Genomic DNA, 16,444 nt, shown 5'->3' on the forward strand with positions numbered 1-16,444 from the left:
GAAGCAAAGGAAGAAAAACAGGATACAGAGCAAGGTTGGGGAGAAGTTCACAACTACAAGAGATTGTTTCATGGTGCTGTGTCTGTTTCTCTTTAGACTTTGCATCTCAAAACTACAGCCAACTCACAGAGTTGATCACATACCCTCCCTTGGTGCTTCCTCAAAAGACAGTTGTCCAGGAGAGTTTAGGTCTGATTAATGAGGTGGAATAGCCCAATACAGTACTTGGCACATAGTAAATATTCATTAAATATTGGTTAAATGAATGACAGTACAGTAGACATAGTTTTGTGTCTTAGTTATTATGTAGTTGAAAATAGACATCTCTCATATTGAGATATAGTCATTGATGCCTTGTAATTTTAAAATCTACAAATGCAGTGCATGCCGTTACTATTTTACTATAGTCATTCGACAAATTGGCTAATCTGTCTCCAGATAATAGAGTTGACTGTATTTCTAGGCAGTGAGATGGGATATTTTAATCATCCCTCTTAGGAGACTTCTCTCGTGTAAGAAACAAATACTAGAACTTCACACTTTTTATTAGCCTACACATCAAATTGAAAGCATATATTAAACAAGATGATATCGCATCATGTTTTTGTTTTTTTTATCAGAAGTAGCAGCTTGATCGTTTGACAATTATGATTGAATTTTTCACACTGAGTATAAAGCATTTGGTTTGATCATAAGCCCCTGCACAAGGAATTCCAAATTTACTTCAAAGTTGAATGGCAGGATTATATTTTAATCTGTTAAAACATGCTGAGTAATCCTGGAACATATAATAATTCTTACTTATCCAAATTTTTACTTATAAATGTCCTATGTACATTTAGCTAATGTCTGAAAAGTGCACGAAATTTGTATTAAATTATTAACTTTGCACAGGTTAGAATAATTACATAAATTTTGAATTCCATATACATTGTATTTTATTTTGAAATCTATATTGTATCTTTGTATGCACTTGTAATTGAGATGGCTAACTAAAATAACTCGAGTTTAGAGAGAGAAAAGATTTTTCTACCTTCACCCCAAAGATTAGATATGGCTATGGAAAATAAATATAAAAGTGAAAAATTAGATATAAGGTAAACAGTAAATTAGAGTCTGTTATTAAGATGTAAATAAAAATTAAAGTAGATGCCTGGGTTCAAAGCTTTCATTTAGTAAAAAGGAATTGCAAAAATGGTGATGAAATGTTTCATGATGGAAAAAAAAATTAAATAATGGCTTCTCTGATTAGCCAAAGCTGGACCTGATAAGAAATTTTGCATGTGTATTGTTTTAAAGGGGAAAAAAAAAAATGTGGTGTGGAGCTATGTTCTTATAAATCATAAGATAAGTGAAAAAAATCAATTACAACTATTTCCCTAATCTCTCTCCCCCTTCCTAATCCTCTACACATCTGTATTAAGGGCCTGTTAAGGCTTGACACTCCACGAGAACCCTCATAGTAAATGAGATACAAATGTGGTCTTTAATTGCAGTAATGCTGCTTTTAGTTTGAGTAAAATGGAATAAGTATCTTGCTTTCTGATGGCATGCTTAAATGGATTCACCTTACACTTGTATTTTAGGACAATGAATGGACTACTTGTCATTCATGAAATTCCTCTAAAGATATGACTAGACCTTAGATAAAAACTGGATAATAGATAAAATGAGGTTATATTCTTTTTTTTTTTTTTTTTTTTTTTAAGGAGCTTTATTGATTAAATGCAAATATATATTCTTAGAAATTTCATCAACAAATGGTAGGTGTTTGCTTGGAAATCAAGGTGCCTACCTAGAAAACAGTTATATGTGGTTTGAGTTGAAGTTTATTCCTAAAAAACCTGTTGATAGGGCGCTAACCAGTTAGGTCAGTGGATAGAGCATTGACCTGAAGAGTGAAGGGTCACAGGTTCAATCCAGGTCAAGAGCATGTATCTTGGTTTTAGGCACATCCTCAGTAGCGGATATGCAGGAGGTAGCTGATGGATGTTTCTCTCTCATCAATGTTTCTAACTCTCTATCCCTCTTTTTTCCTCTCTGTAAAAAATCAATAAAATATATTAATAAACAAAAACAAAAAAACCTTTAGGTAGGGCCAAGGTCTTTTTCCACCCAAGTAGATCTAGCTAGCAAAAGGATAAGTTGATGCAACCATCAAAGTTGAACACCATATTAAAATATATGAGATGATTTTAACTTATAAATATAAAAACTGATGTTATCAGTCCACATGCAGTAACTATAACGTGTTTAGTAATGTTTACTAATGTCTAATGAGGGGTATGATTTCTGAATAACAAATCATCTCAGAGAATACAACTGAATTATGTAGCTATAAAAAGTAGCACTTTGTTCTAGGTAATTAGACTAACTTTTTATATTAGGATAGTAGATATAAATTTTGGAAGAGTGTGTACCAACTGTAATAACTAATTTTTATCAGTATTTGTGTTGTTATTTATGGAGAAAATTGCTGAAACAAGTAACCATTGATTCTGCTATAAATTTATCCATAGTATAAATTTAAGAGAATTTCTGTCCTCTTTGGGAATAGAACATGTGGTAATTTATCTCAGAGAGAACTTACCAAAGGGTGCACAGTTTGGGCTGTAGGTAGGAGTTAGGTGCTGCAGGTATGGATGTGCGGCATGGAAGATTGATTTTTATCTTTTGTTTAATTTTATCTTTTCTAGTGTATACAGATTTTACTTGATCTTCTTTATATTCCTTTTATAAGTACAAGTCACAATTGAATAACTTCACCAAAATTGGGGTGGGGAACCCCCCCCCCCTTTTTTTTTTTAATGCCTTCACCAACTCTAGTGATTTCTTGAAGTTGTAAACAGCTCCTCTTTTCAGACCCAGACTCTGAACCCAGAGTGCCCTTTAAGAAATACTCATATATCAGACCCATATCAGATTAGCATGTATTGGTGTACATCCTGGCATTTTTTAGAAAAAGGTCCCCAGGAGATTATAATGCACAGACTGAACTAAGAATCACTTTATGTGTCTTCTGCCCTACTTCCTTTTCCCAGCATTCAAGATCCTTGGTTGGTTGTCTGGAACCAACCAACCAACATAAACAAGTAAAACCTAACGAACACAAAAATAAAACAAAAAAGAAACAACTCTACTTCTTCACTTTAGGATGAGTGGTGAAAATATTTCCAAAAACTGTTGCTTCTCTTTATTGCCAAGCTGAGTACTATCCTAGGGCGGGCGGAGTGAAAGGAATATGAATTTCAGGTACACGGTGGAACTGGAATAAGTTGATGGCTGGTGTCCTGAGTTATTTTGCAGGGTTCTGCCTTGTACAGGTACAGTTTTATTAAAGGGTGCACAGTCCTGGGGTTGTGGGACAAATATAGGAGACAAATACATTTACCTGTTTCAGGCAGTTTGTATTTTGCCTACCTGTACAGTCACACAAGTTAATACTGTGATTTTTTTTTTTGTGAAATATAGATTCTTGTATGTCACCTTTTCCTTTACTCTATGAAATTAGTTTTAAGAAAGTTCTCTGTCAAACAAATCCATTGTTCCATCTGCAGTCAGTGTTTTAAAAAACTTGAGAAAATTTTTTATTTCTGATCACATTGGCAAAATCACACTAGTAAATTTTGGCACTCTTTGAAAGTAAAGCAGTTTTTGGCCAAAGACTTGCAGATAACAAATGCCATTCTTATTTTTACATTCAGCAAATTGAATCAATGGAATACTGACTTGCAAAGCAATGTGAAACTATTTAAAACTCTTAAACCCTTTGACTCATTCATTGACACATTTAATGTATAGCATTTTCCAAGAAACATTTAATTGGCTTTACTAACTAGTGTTTAAAAAAAAAAAAAATATATATATATATATATATATATATATATATATATATATATGTATGTATATATGTATATGTGTATGTGTATATATATGTATATGTATATGTGTATCTGTATATATATATGAGGCCCGGTGCATGAAATTTGTGCATTGGGGGGAGGGTTGGGATCGGGCCTAAACTGACAGTTGGACATCCTTCTCACAATTCAGGACCACTGGCTTCTAACTGCTTACCTATCTGCCTGCCTGCCTGATCGCCCCTAACTGCCCCCCTTCTGGCCTGGTTGCCCTGATTGCCCCCCCCCCCCCCAACCGGCCTGGTCACCCCCAACTGCCCCCTTCCAGCCTAGTTTCCCCCAACTGCCTCCCCCTGCTCACCTGGTTGCTCCCAACTTCCCCCTCCATTGCTGGCCTGGTCACTCCCAACTGCCCCCTCACTGGCCTGGTCACTCCTCATTGCCCTAATCTGCCTGCCTGATCACCCCTCACTGCCTCCCCCCACCCCCTTGCCAGCCTGGTCGCTCCACGCAGCCTGCTTCTTCAGTCCTTTGGTCGTCTTTCACTAACTCCCTGCCAGTCTGGTCATAGGCAGCCATCTTGTTGAGGGCGTGATAGTCAATTTGAATATAACTTCTTCATTATATAGGAAGATTTCAGAGAGGAAGGGAGAAAGAGAGCGAGAGGAGTATCAGTGATAAGAGAGAATAATTGGTCGGCTTCCTCCTGTATGACCCCCATTGGGGATGGAGCCAGCAACCTGGCCATGTGTTTTAACCTGAATCAAATCACGACCTCCTGATTCTTACATTGATGCTCAACCACTTAGCCACACCATCAGGCCTAAGTAGTGTTTTTGATAAATTTTATTCACATTGCCTCTGTTGGTTTTTCAATTGCTGTTAAACATTGTAAATTAGAATTATTCTTTTAATGGAATTACAAAAGACAGAGTGGCTTTGCTTACAGTCAGTAAAGCCACTTGTGTGCTCTGGCTCGTGGCTCTTGTGATAAACATTGCTAATCTGTTCCACTTCCTTTCTCCCAAACACACAGCCATAGAACTCCCCTTAACACCTCACTTATCAACAGCTCTACACTGATTTTTGTGTTTTACAAATGAAAAATCAAAAATTAAATGGCATTTTCCATTTTTTTATACTCTAGGAAGCTTCATATCTAGGTCTCCTTTATCAAGGATCTGCATTATTTCTAGATTTTGTGCATCACAGGCAAAACATGTAACATTATGGTCTATACTTACCAATGGTATTTATGAATATTTATTCTTAGATGGTGGGGAAGAGCATGGTGATGAAATAGGTATATACCAAAACCAGACAAAGGCATTACAAAAGAGGAAACTTTAGTATAATAGCATTCATTACCATAGGTGCAAAAATTATTAACATACTACAAAACAAAACTAACTATATTTAAAAAGTAGAGCCCATGACTAAATGGGAAGTATTTCAGGTATGAATGGCTAGTTCAACATTTGAAGATCAGTAATGCAATCCATCATCACATCAACAGGCTAAAGAGGAAAAATCATTTGAATATATCATATATGAAGAAAAGTCATTTGATAAATTTTACACCTGTTCATATAAACTCTCAACAAACTAGACATAGAGGGGAAGTTTCTCAGTTTGATGAAGAATACCTACATCAAACTATGCTAGCTGAAAAAACTACAGCTAGCATATTTAACAGGAAAGAAAAATGTTTTCCTCCTCAGATAAAGAACAGGGGGAGGGTCTCTCCTCTCACAATTCCATCTCAACATTTTACTGGAAATACTAGCTAATTCAGTAAGACTAGAAAATAAAAGATACATAGACTTAAGAAGAAATAAATAAACTACCTTTGTTCATAGGATAAATAATTGCTTATGTACCACCACCACCCCTACACACACACACCTCCACATACAACAAAAGAACTACTTTCTGGAACTAATGAGCAGTTATAGTAAAGTTTTAGGATATGAAGTTGAAATAAGAAGTCAGTTGCTTTCCTAATACTAGCAGTGAACAATTCGGATTTGAAATTAAATATTTTTATGTTAGCATAAAAATTAATACGTAGGTTTTAATATAACCAAGTATGTTACAAGATCTGTATGAGAAAAACTACAAAACTTTTATGAAAAGAATCAAAATAGATTTAGTATAAATATATATGTATATATTTTATGTTCATGGAAAGAACTATTCAATATTTTTAAGATACCAGGTTTTTTCAACTTGATCAGTAAGTTCAATGCAATCCCAATCCAAAATCTAGAATGTCATTTTATGGATGTTGGCAACTGATTATAAAGTTTAAATGGATAACTAAAATGAGAAGACTGACATGATCCAACACTTACTTTAGGGCTCCAATAATCAAAGCATTGTAGTAGTGGGGAGAGGGGAGACAAAAAGATTAATGGAGCAGAATAGAGAGCCCAGAAGTAGACCTACACAGATATAGTGAACTAATCTTGACAAAGGGCCAAAGACAATTCAATTAAGACTTTTCTTTTAAACAAATGATGCTGGTGAGTGTGGATATATACATGCTAAAATATGTATCAGTCCAGACCTCATACTGTTCCAAAAATTAACTTAAAATGGATCATAGACCTAAATGTAAAATGCAAAACTAAACAATTAATAGAAGGTAACCTAAGAGAATATCTAGATGATATCAGGTGTGGTGAGGGCTTTTTAGGTTACACATTAAAAGCATGAGCCATGAAAGAAAAATTGGAAAGTTGGACTTATAAATTAAAAAACTGGTTTATGGAAGACACTGTTAAGAGGGTAAAAGGTAAACCACATATTTGCAAAACATATATCTGATAAAGGGCTATATTTGAAAAGGGTATATGAAAAAAACCTTAAAATTGAACTGTAAGAAACCCAATTAAAAACAACCTAATTAAAAAATGGTAAAAGACCTAAGTAGATATCTCACCAAAGAAGATTTACAAAAGGCAAATAAATGTCTGAAAAGATACTCAACATCATTCTGTTAGAGTAGGCAGTTGGTGGGTTATTAAGAAAAGATAAGGGAGCAAACTAAGCCTGATTAAGTTGGGAAGCAGCAGTCAGTCACCCTGGGGGTAACTGGCATGTTCTGGACAACATGTGTGCTTAGCCCACAAAGCAGGAAAGACAGCCTTACAGTCACCCCACATGTTTGGGGGGTGATAACCAATATTGTTCCACTGGATTAATTGGGGAAGGAGAAAATAGCAAGGGGGAATTCCTATCCATAAATTTGCCTCCACATATAATATCTTCAATTTCTTTCTTCACTGTCTTATAATTTTTCAAACATAGGTCTTTTACATCCATGGTTAAATTTATTCCTAGGTTTTTCATGTGTGTTTTTGAAGTAATTATGAATGGATTGTTTTTTTTAGGTTCACTTTCTATGAGTTAAATATATATATATATATATATATATATATATATATATATATATATATATATATGCAACTGTTTCCTCTATATTTATGTTGTATCCTGACACTTTAATTAATTCATTTATCAGTTATTCATTTATAGTAAGTTTTTTTAATGAAATCTTTAGAGTTACTCTATATATAGTACGTATCATGTCATATGCAAATAATGACAGTTCTACTTCTTCCTTTCCAATTTGTATGCCTTTTATTTCTTCTTGCATGAGTGTTCCACCCAAGAAAGTTTGTTTCTGATGTATAGGAGAATGACTCAGCACAGGGATTCTGGGGGATCCTTCAGCTCTCTACCCAGAGCCACAAACTCTACACTCTCCTCATGAGACTATAATTTGCTTCACCCCTCTCCCATGTAGCCCAGGATGAATGGCTGCAAAGGAAATTTTGTTTGTTGGCCCTTTAAGAGGACAGCGCTATCTCTAACAGACTTATGTCCTTCCCTGGCAGACAGAATCCCTAATTTTTCACATCCAGATGTTATGTGGGCACCTCTTCCCGCTCTGGAGCTCTGGGTTAGAGAGCCTGACTTTGGTTTGAGACATCACTCTTCTCAGGGGAAGCCCCCCACAGCTGAGATATCCATCTGGAACCTCAGCCAGAGCCATGGAGCTGGACCAGCCCTTTTGGCATCCCTTCCCTTCCTACCAATCTCAAATGTGGCTTCTGTAGATCCTTGGTTATAAGACTTCCTTTCAGCTAGTCTTCATTTGGTTATTCTGGGTCTTGTTTTATACTTCAGTTGAATTCCACTTGGTCCTGGGAGGAGATGAGTGTAGCTTTCACCTACTCTGTCACCATCTTGGATCCCAATATCAGTCTTAATTAAAACAATTAGAATTTGGAAAAAACAAAACAAAAAACTTTTAAATTTCACCCATTTATATGAACTAATTGATACGGAGTTATTTTAAATCTCTTTTTGAATAAGGGAACATAATAAACAGAACATTGAAAAATACAGCTAAAATTTTAGTAAAACATAAAAGTGCTTTTTGTATTATAGTTTCTGTGCTTACTAAAAGCCAAAAGAAATATGTTAAAAATATAATTTAGAGAAAGCATATCTGGTAGGATATGGTATAAACCAATTTACTTTAATTATACAGGTCTATATTATTTATATAATTTTTGGGCTTGTTTAATGTTTCTACCGTCATTCTCATTTTAATGTGAAAATTAAGTAAAAATATAAAATATTGTTATGTCTGAAGGCCATAAATTTATCTAATTATCTATTTTACCTAGAATTGATTGACATCTCTCCATCTTTGAAATCATTATAAAAGTTGCATTAATATATTAAAAATTATTATGGAAATGCCAATTTAGCATCTTTTGTTTGTTTATATAAACATTTTTTAATTCCATTCATTTGAAGAGATACATTCTTTTTTTTGAAAAAATTAGGGAGTATTTACTTTTAATATATTATACATATCTGAAAATATTTATTCTATAATAGTGGGTTGATTTCTTTAGGGAAATTGACTTTGTGAACTGAGCAAATAGTTATTTTTAAAAATATATTTTGATTTCAGAGAGGAAAGGAGAGGGAGAGAGAGAGAAACATCAATGATGAGAGAGACTCATTGATTGGCTGCTTCCTACACACTCCCTACTGGGGATAACCCCACAGCCTGTACATGTGCCTTTTACCAGAATCAAACACAGGTCCCTTTATTCCACAGGCCAGTGTTCTTACCACTGAGCAAAACCAGCTAGGGCTGAGCAAATACTCTTTGTAAGTTTGTATTTACACATCCATTTTTGTTGGGATACTTTAACTTATATTTAAAGATTTTATACATTTACAAATCACTTTATTCTACAAGGTATTTAAGATGAAATATGTTACTGTACATGCTTGTTAAGTCTGTTGAGGTCATACTTTACAGGTATGTTTTCATCCAACCATCCTATATAATAAAGAGATAATATGCAAATTGACCATCATACCCTCAGAAGATGGCTGCCTATCACCTGGCCAGTAGGGGGGTTAGTGAGGAATGACTAAACAACTGAATAAGCAAGCTGCCGTAGGGCAACCAGTCTGTCAGGGGGGCTAGTGAGGACAACCAAACAACTAAACAAGCAGGCTGCATGGGGCAGACCAGGCCAGCGGGGGTTCATGAGGGGCGACCAGGCCAGCAGTTAGGGGCGACCAGGCCAGTTGTAGGGGGGTGGTCAGTTAGATCGATTAGACTGGCAAAGGATTTAGTGAGGGATAACCAAATGACTGAGCAAACAGGCTGCCTGGGGCAACCAGGTCAGCAAGGGGAGGCAGTTGGGGGAGATCAGGCCGGCAGAAATGGTGGTTAGGGGTAACTAGGCCAGCAAAGACAGGTAATTGGGGGCAACCAGGCCAGCAGGGGGCAGTAAGGCGCAACCAGGCCGGCAGGGGGGTCAGTTAGAGGTGACCAGGCTGGTGAGGGTGTGCAGTTGGGGGTGACCAGGCTGGTGAGGGTGTGCAGTTGGAGGTGACCAGACTGGCAAGGGGACAGTAGGGGTAATTAAGCTGGGCGGGGGGGACGGGGGGCGGTGAGGGGCAACTAAAACAATGGGTGGGGGGGGAGGGGTGAGCAACTGGGGGCAACCAGGCCAGCAGGGGTGGGCAGTTGGGGCAACCAGGTTGGCAGAGAGGCAGATGGGGATGACCAGGTTGGCAGGGGGTGGGAGGAGGGTGGCAGTAAAGAGTGTCCAGGCTGGTGGGGGCGACTGACAGGAGCAACTAGGCTAGCAGGGAGGGGGCAGTTGGGGGCGACCTGGCCAGCAGCAGTGAACAGTTAGTGGTGACCAGGCTGGCATAAGGGGCAGTGAGGGACAATCAGGCAGTGAGGGAACCCCCTCCCCATTTGTATGAATTTCATGCACCATGCCTCTATTATTGATATGTTTTGCCAGGACTAATACATTAGCAATATGGAAAGACTTGCTGTTTGAACTATAGGGTTCAGGTGGTATTTTATGATTTTAATAGATAAAAGAATAGAAAAAATTATGCTCTCAGAATTAGAAATATCCTGAGGGTAGAGGGTGTTCATTGTCAGAGGCTTCCAGGCTAGAATTACAGCTTATAGAGCTTTAGTATTTTAAATTCCAGTAATGCTCTTTTGTCTTACTATCATTTTTGTCCACTTGTGTTTTTGAGAATTTTAGTTCTTTGGATTTCTAATAATACCCATTAGAAAAAGACTTATTTAGAGGAACTATATTTATAGTTGTTTAGAACTTTGAATTCATACAGACATGGGTGCAAATCTTTGCTCTGCAAGATAGCAGCTATGTGATGTGATTCACTACATGATCTTACAAAAAATTTTATTTTGCACCTTCCTTAATAAAGGGTATAATGAGTCCTTTTTTTTTTCACAGGGATGTTGTGTGTTTTCTGCAGAATACTTATATATTACCTCATAGTAAGTGCCACATAAAAGACCTGCTGCTGTCATTCTCAGCATTAATACTATTCATAAGCTAGGGACTTGTAGGAAGTGCATGGGGCCATCTCAGATGCTCACAATTTTGTCATCTTTTCTAGTGGTTGGTCCACAATGTCTACAACATCTAAAATAGTGCTTTTGTATACGTACTTAGATTAAAGGAACATAATGGGAAGAGAACTTCTAATTTAACAATATTCTTAAAATATGTTTTATTATCAAAGAGAAAAGGATTACAGTCTTTGGATTATGAAAATCAGCAAGAATATACTAAGGTTTATTTAAAGAATTTTTTTTATTGTGACTACACAATAGAATATTCTTTAAATGTCATCCAAATTTGTGCTGAATATCTTAGAAATATTCCCAAACCTTGCATTGTAGCAACAAAGAACTTGTACTCCAGACTGACAACTAGGCCATGATTTATTACAGGATCTGCTTTTAACATTATTTTATCTGGAATGAACAGAGCAGTTGAAGAAAGTCCATCCATCTCTTTGTTTATTTGACATCTGTGCCACATTAAATGTACCTTAAAGAAACAATATATAAATAAGAAATTCAACTTAACAGTGATGATTACTCATCAGGAAGATAAATCTCTTGACAATACTTGACAATAATACACAAGGAATCCTGTCAAGCAATGTCTGTTAAATTTAAATGAAGCATATTTTTAAACAAAAATGAATTTTCAAAGCACTTATTGTAGTTTCAGTTTCTTTCCAAAGTTAGCATTACAGAATGTGTTCATGTTGTTCTTTCTTTTCAGCAAATTGTCACTATCTCCCAAGCTTTCCCCTTCTAGCTTGATCACTGATTATGTTTGATATGAGAAATTAGTAGAAATAGAATGTGCCCTCTGTACTGTTAATGTTTATCAAGAAAATGAAAAAAATTGAGCAGTAAGTAGATAAAGATTTTGACAAATACATTTTGTTGTGCTTTCATGCTGTTAGGAGTCTGTTATTTTTTATTTTAATTATTTGGGGAAGGAGGGAAGGAATACAGTATTTGTGGCAAGAAGAATACATTGGTAGTATTATGCAATTTTTTTTCCTGAAAATGTTTGGACCTGAATAAAAAATGGCTGGCCTGGAATTTAGAGCCACATCGTCTATAAACGAGACACCATGCATTATAAATGGTCTCTATTGATGTTTCTTATCTGAACTTCTTACTAACTTAGGGTTAATTTCAGATTTATTTATTGGAAATTTGCAGGATTTTTATTTTTATTTTTAATGTCACAATTGTTAAATATAGATTGAGATTTAGTCTGAGTATACTTTTTAATATTAAAATGTTACCAATTGCAACTTGCTAGTTAATTGATGTTTTCAATAATACAACCAAGATATCATCCTTCTCCATAAATTAGGGTTTAGCTTTATGGTTGTCTCTAGTTCTTGAATGTATTTGACCTATGCACGTAATATTTATTAAACTTATAGATGTTATATAAACTATAGTATTTCCAGAATTCTAAATTCTGAATTCTTATTACTCATGAATAAAGACCAGGTTGTTGTTGGATCGTAGAGATTTCTTGGCATATTAATCCTAGTAGTTGCTGGCTAATTAGCTATATTACAAATTGTACTGGAATACTCTTTCCATACTTTACAAAATATAGAAGTAGATAGTGCTTGTCGTAGCATTCCACCACACGGGCTGTGTCGAGTTTCACGCGAAAGGAGCATGATAAGGAAGGGTGTAAACTGAGTACAGTCAGCAGCTGTGTGTCCACAGAAGGGACAGGATTCCCCAGCTAGTCACTGCTGTGAAGGGGATGGGTGGATGGGGACAGGGAATAAGGAGCTTTCCTGCCAGGCTGCTGAAAAAGAAAAAGAAAAAGAAAAAAGAGGCAGTTTTTATGCTCTTTATTGTACAAGAGAAAACTATTGTATTTGTGAAAGTTTGCTTTTTGTAATCTGGCCTTATCCATTTAAAATGACAGCATGAATACAATTATATAGTGAAATGTAACTTTTATAAATTAGATTAATATTCTCAGCATATGTACAAACTGAATGAACCTCATAAAATATTCTAACTGGTTCTAGAAATTAATGCAAAAATTAATTTCTGAACTAAGATTATAATTAGATTTCTTCATTTTTATCTAAAGTATTGCTTTAAATTAGATTTTGATATGCCTACTAACATGTTTACTAGAATGTATACTTAATTTTTTTGGAGAAGAAAAAGGAGTTCTCTTTCTCTGTCTAGTTTGTATTTTTATTCCACTTAGTAAAATCTAAGGTCCAGTAACTTGCCCAAGGCTAAATAACTAGTTAAGAGCATGTTTTAACATTACCAGGTGAACCCACACATGTTATTGGTCATTAATCTACATAGTATTTGAGTCACTTTTGGAGTATATTCTTTTAAAACACTCAGGTGGATGTTGGGATCTCTCTTCCCCTTTAAAAGGCATTAATAGCAGATTAATGTTGATATTAATTTTTAAAATGCCTGGAACTGTTCTTTATTTTCTTTTTATGTAAGTGTTGTTGGCATACAATATTTTATTACTTGTAGGTGTACAATATAGTGATTCAACATTAGTTTGTGTATTGTATAGGTCATTGTAGCATTTGTACATATTACATGGGTAATGTGAAAATCAGGCTGTCTAGAAGGATAGCTGTATGTTTCCAGGAGTCTGCTAGTTTTTGCATTAATAAATTGTGTTGTGTGTTAATACTTATGGTTTTACAGAATCGTTCTCATTCTTTTATTGGGTAGTAACTTATACAATAGACATATTATCTTACAGTATTTAATGATGGTAGAATTTGTAAAAATAGCACATATGGGGATATATATATTTTTATATATTTTTTATATATATACAAGAGGCCTATTGCACGAAGATTCGTGCAATAGGCCTTTCTTCCACTGGCTGCCGGCACTGGTTTTCCTCTGGCACCCAGGACCTAGGCCTTCGCTCTGGCCACTGCCTTCAGTCTTCCCTCAAGCCTGATTGCCACTCCTGTAGCTCCCTCTGCGCACACCCCCCCCCCCCCCCCCCCCCGCCTTCATAGCTGGCGCCCCACCCCGTCTGTCTACTCTGTGCCTGTATGTGAGCTGCCATGAGCGGGTGGGGGGGCTGGGCCACTGCCGTATTTGTTGTGATAATTTGCATACTCACTCCTGATTGGCTGGTGGGTGTTGCAAAGTAATGGTCGATTTGCATGTCTCTCTTTTATTAGTGTAGATCACATGTGTCAAACACAAGGCCCGTGGGCCAAATCCAGCCCGCCAGGCCTTGCAATGTGGCCCGCACCGCGCTGTCATCACTGCACTCCGCTGTCAGTTTATGACATTGTCAGTTTATGACTGTTCAGTAAACCATTCGGCCCGCGATTTAGGCTGGATTTTAGATTTTGGCCCCTTCTCTGATTGAGTTCGACACCCCTAGTGTAGATATTCACACATGCATATTTTAAAGTGGGAAATTGTTGGAAAAGAGCAATTATTGTAAATAGGGCTGTTCCCACTTAGGTAGGCCAAGAGTTTCCAGCTCTAAATTAAAATCTGGTATGCAAAGAGGGATGTTTTTCCTCTCTCATATGTGTATCTGCTCTGAAGGATTACTCAGTTGTAAGGAACACCATCAGATTACCTATTTGTCCTGCGTGCACACCCAGTACTTATCCCAATGACTACATAAAACCCAACCTTAACTCCCTACTTATTAGTTAGATTTTAACTTAATCTCATCTCCTTTCTGATTGCATTCCTTGGCCATTTCTGATTAGGATGGGTCCATCCTGGTCTTCAAGCCTCTGTTCTTCCTTTCATTCTGTATACTTCTTTGAGTTTATTTTATCAAATTTTTTAGCTTTAGGGGCTAACGGCTCATAAACTGGTGCTCTTAGACCAATTCACTCACCTTAAGTTCCAACTCCCTGAAGGACTCCTAACAATCTGTCACCTCCAAAGGGATAAAAATGTTTTCTCAGTGAGCAAAAATGTTTTACTGTTATATGTGAAGTACAGATGTACATACAGTACATAAACAAATGTACAATGTACCTGTGGTTTTAAAATTTCGTAACGATTAGGGAAAAAAATGCTTTAAAAAGTACCTTAGCTGGTAGTAATGAAAAAAGGTTGAGGACCAGTGTTCTACACCTACCCTTTTTGGACATTCCGAGTTTGATGTTACTTAAAACCTTTCAAACTTAACTTGTTCATAACTGAAATGATTTTTTTTTTTACTGCCCAGCTCACCCAAATCAGTTCTTATCATTTTTGTCTTCTCTAATTAATGGCATTGCCTGAGTTCCCATGTCCACGCTGTCTCATTACTCTATTTCCAAAGAATTCCCTCAGCTTTGACTGTCGTCTTTCCCTGTCTGGATTATTGCTACAGCTCTTTAAATTACTCTTCTTGCATCTGTTATTACCCTTTCCTCTAATCTTTTATCCTTGCTACCCTACAGGGAACTTTCTAAAATGTACATCTGGTCATCTTTCATCTGTTTAAAAACTCCAAATTCTTAGGGATCAAAATTCTATTTCCATTCCATGACTTACCTTCCCTTTTACTTCCTATCTTTTCAGATTCATAGTTTTTACTCTACCCTCTTGCCTCCCCTAACACACACTTAAAATTTCACACTTGTATTTTGGAGTCATTCAGGCTCCTCACATGCACCATTTTCTTTCTCATCTGTGGCCTTTAGCAAAAGCTGCTCCTTCTGCAATGATACTGAACTTTGGATTTTTTCTTCTCTTTCCTACCCCTCACAACTTCCTCTCCACCAGTGCTCAATTTAGATGTCATGTCCTCCTAAATGTACTTCGTGATCAGTTTTACTGTACTATTTGTCAAACCAGGGTAAATATGTATTTTCTGTTTCTTTGTTTTCACTAATCAGCCTGTTGAGAAATTACTGTCCTTTGCTGTATTTCTGGCTCCTGCATTATCCATCAGGCATTCTGTCAGCATACGCCAAATGAGATCATACTCAAATGTGGGGGTAGCTTTAGGTACCAGTATTGTATTGACTTTCCTAGGAATTTACCATATATTTTCTCCCATAAAATGTCACATACTAGATTGGATTATACTTATTCCTTCTTTTCAATAATGTTATTGACTTTAATGAAATAACAATATGTTAAGAGTAGCTTTTCAAGTATTTAAATATTTGCTTTTCAAAAATAGAATTAACTAATTTTACAAGTCATTCATTCTTATCTCCAGAACACTATATTAACATTATTTTAATAGACACATTTTCAAAATATGTTTGACCCTACTTTTTCTCTCTCTCTCATCCTATTTAGCTAAAGGACACAAAATCAGCAGATCAGAAAACAACACTGCTTCATTTTCTGGTGGAAATATGTGAAGAAAAGTACCCTGATATCCTAAATTTTGTGGAGGATTTGCAACATTTGGACAAAGCTAGTAAAGGTTTGTGGTTTTATAGAAAACATTTCACTGCTCTGAGTCTTCAGTTCTTAAAGACAGAAAATAATGCCTTTTATTTAAGCATGCTTGCTACTTTGTCACAGTATTTTCATGATGAATATGTCACTTTAAAAATAGTAGTTACAGAACATTTGTTTTCTGATTGGTCATTACTGTTGTTATGATTTAATTTGATTAGATAATGAGGCCCTATATTAAATGCCTGGCAGCCTCACCTCTGCTGCTGTGCCTGCT

General features: G+C 36.1%; 1 protein-coding gene across 3 annotated transcripts in view; it reads left to right on the forward strand.

Moving 5' to 3' along the window:
- DIAPH3 (diaphanous related formin 3) overlaps positions 1-16,444 on the forward strand; it is a 479,703-nt gene that overhangs the window by 270,918 nt on the left and 192,341 nt on the right. For all 3 annotated transcript variants that reach the window (XM_084876736.1, XM_084876737.1, XM_084876738.1), the window contains one exon: positions 16,063-16,192. In XM_084876736.1, the coding sequence (XP_084732862.1) occupies positions 16,063-16,192 (130 nt within the window). The remainder of the gene's footprint in view (positions 1-16,062; positions 16,193-16,444) is intronic.

Source organism: Pipistrellus hanaki (assembly GCF_964339955.1).
Source record: "Pipistrellus hanaki genome assembly, chromosome: 3".
Taxonomy (NCBI): domain Eukaryota; kingdom Metazoa; phylum Chordata; class Mammalia; order Chiroptera; family Vespertilionidae; genus Pipistrellus; species Pipistrellus hanaki.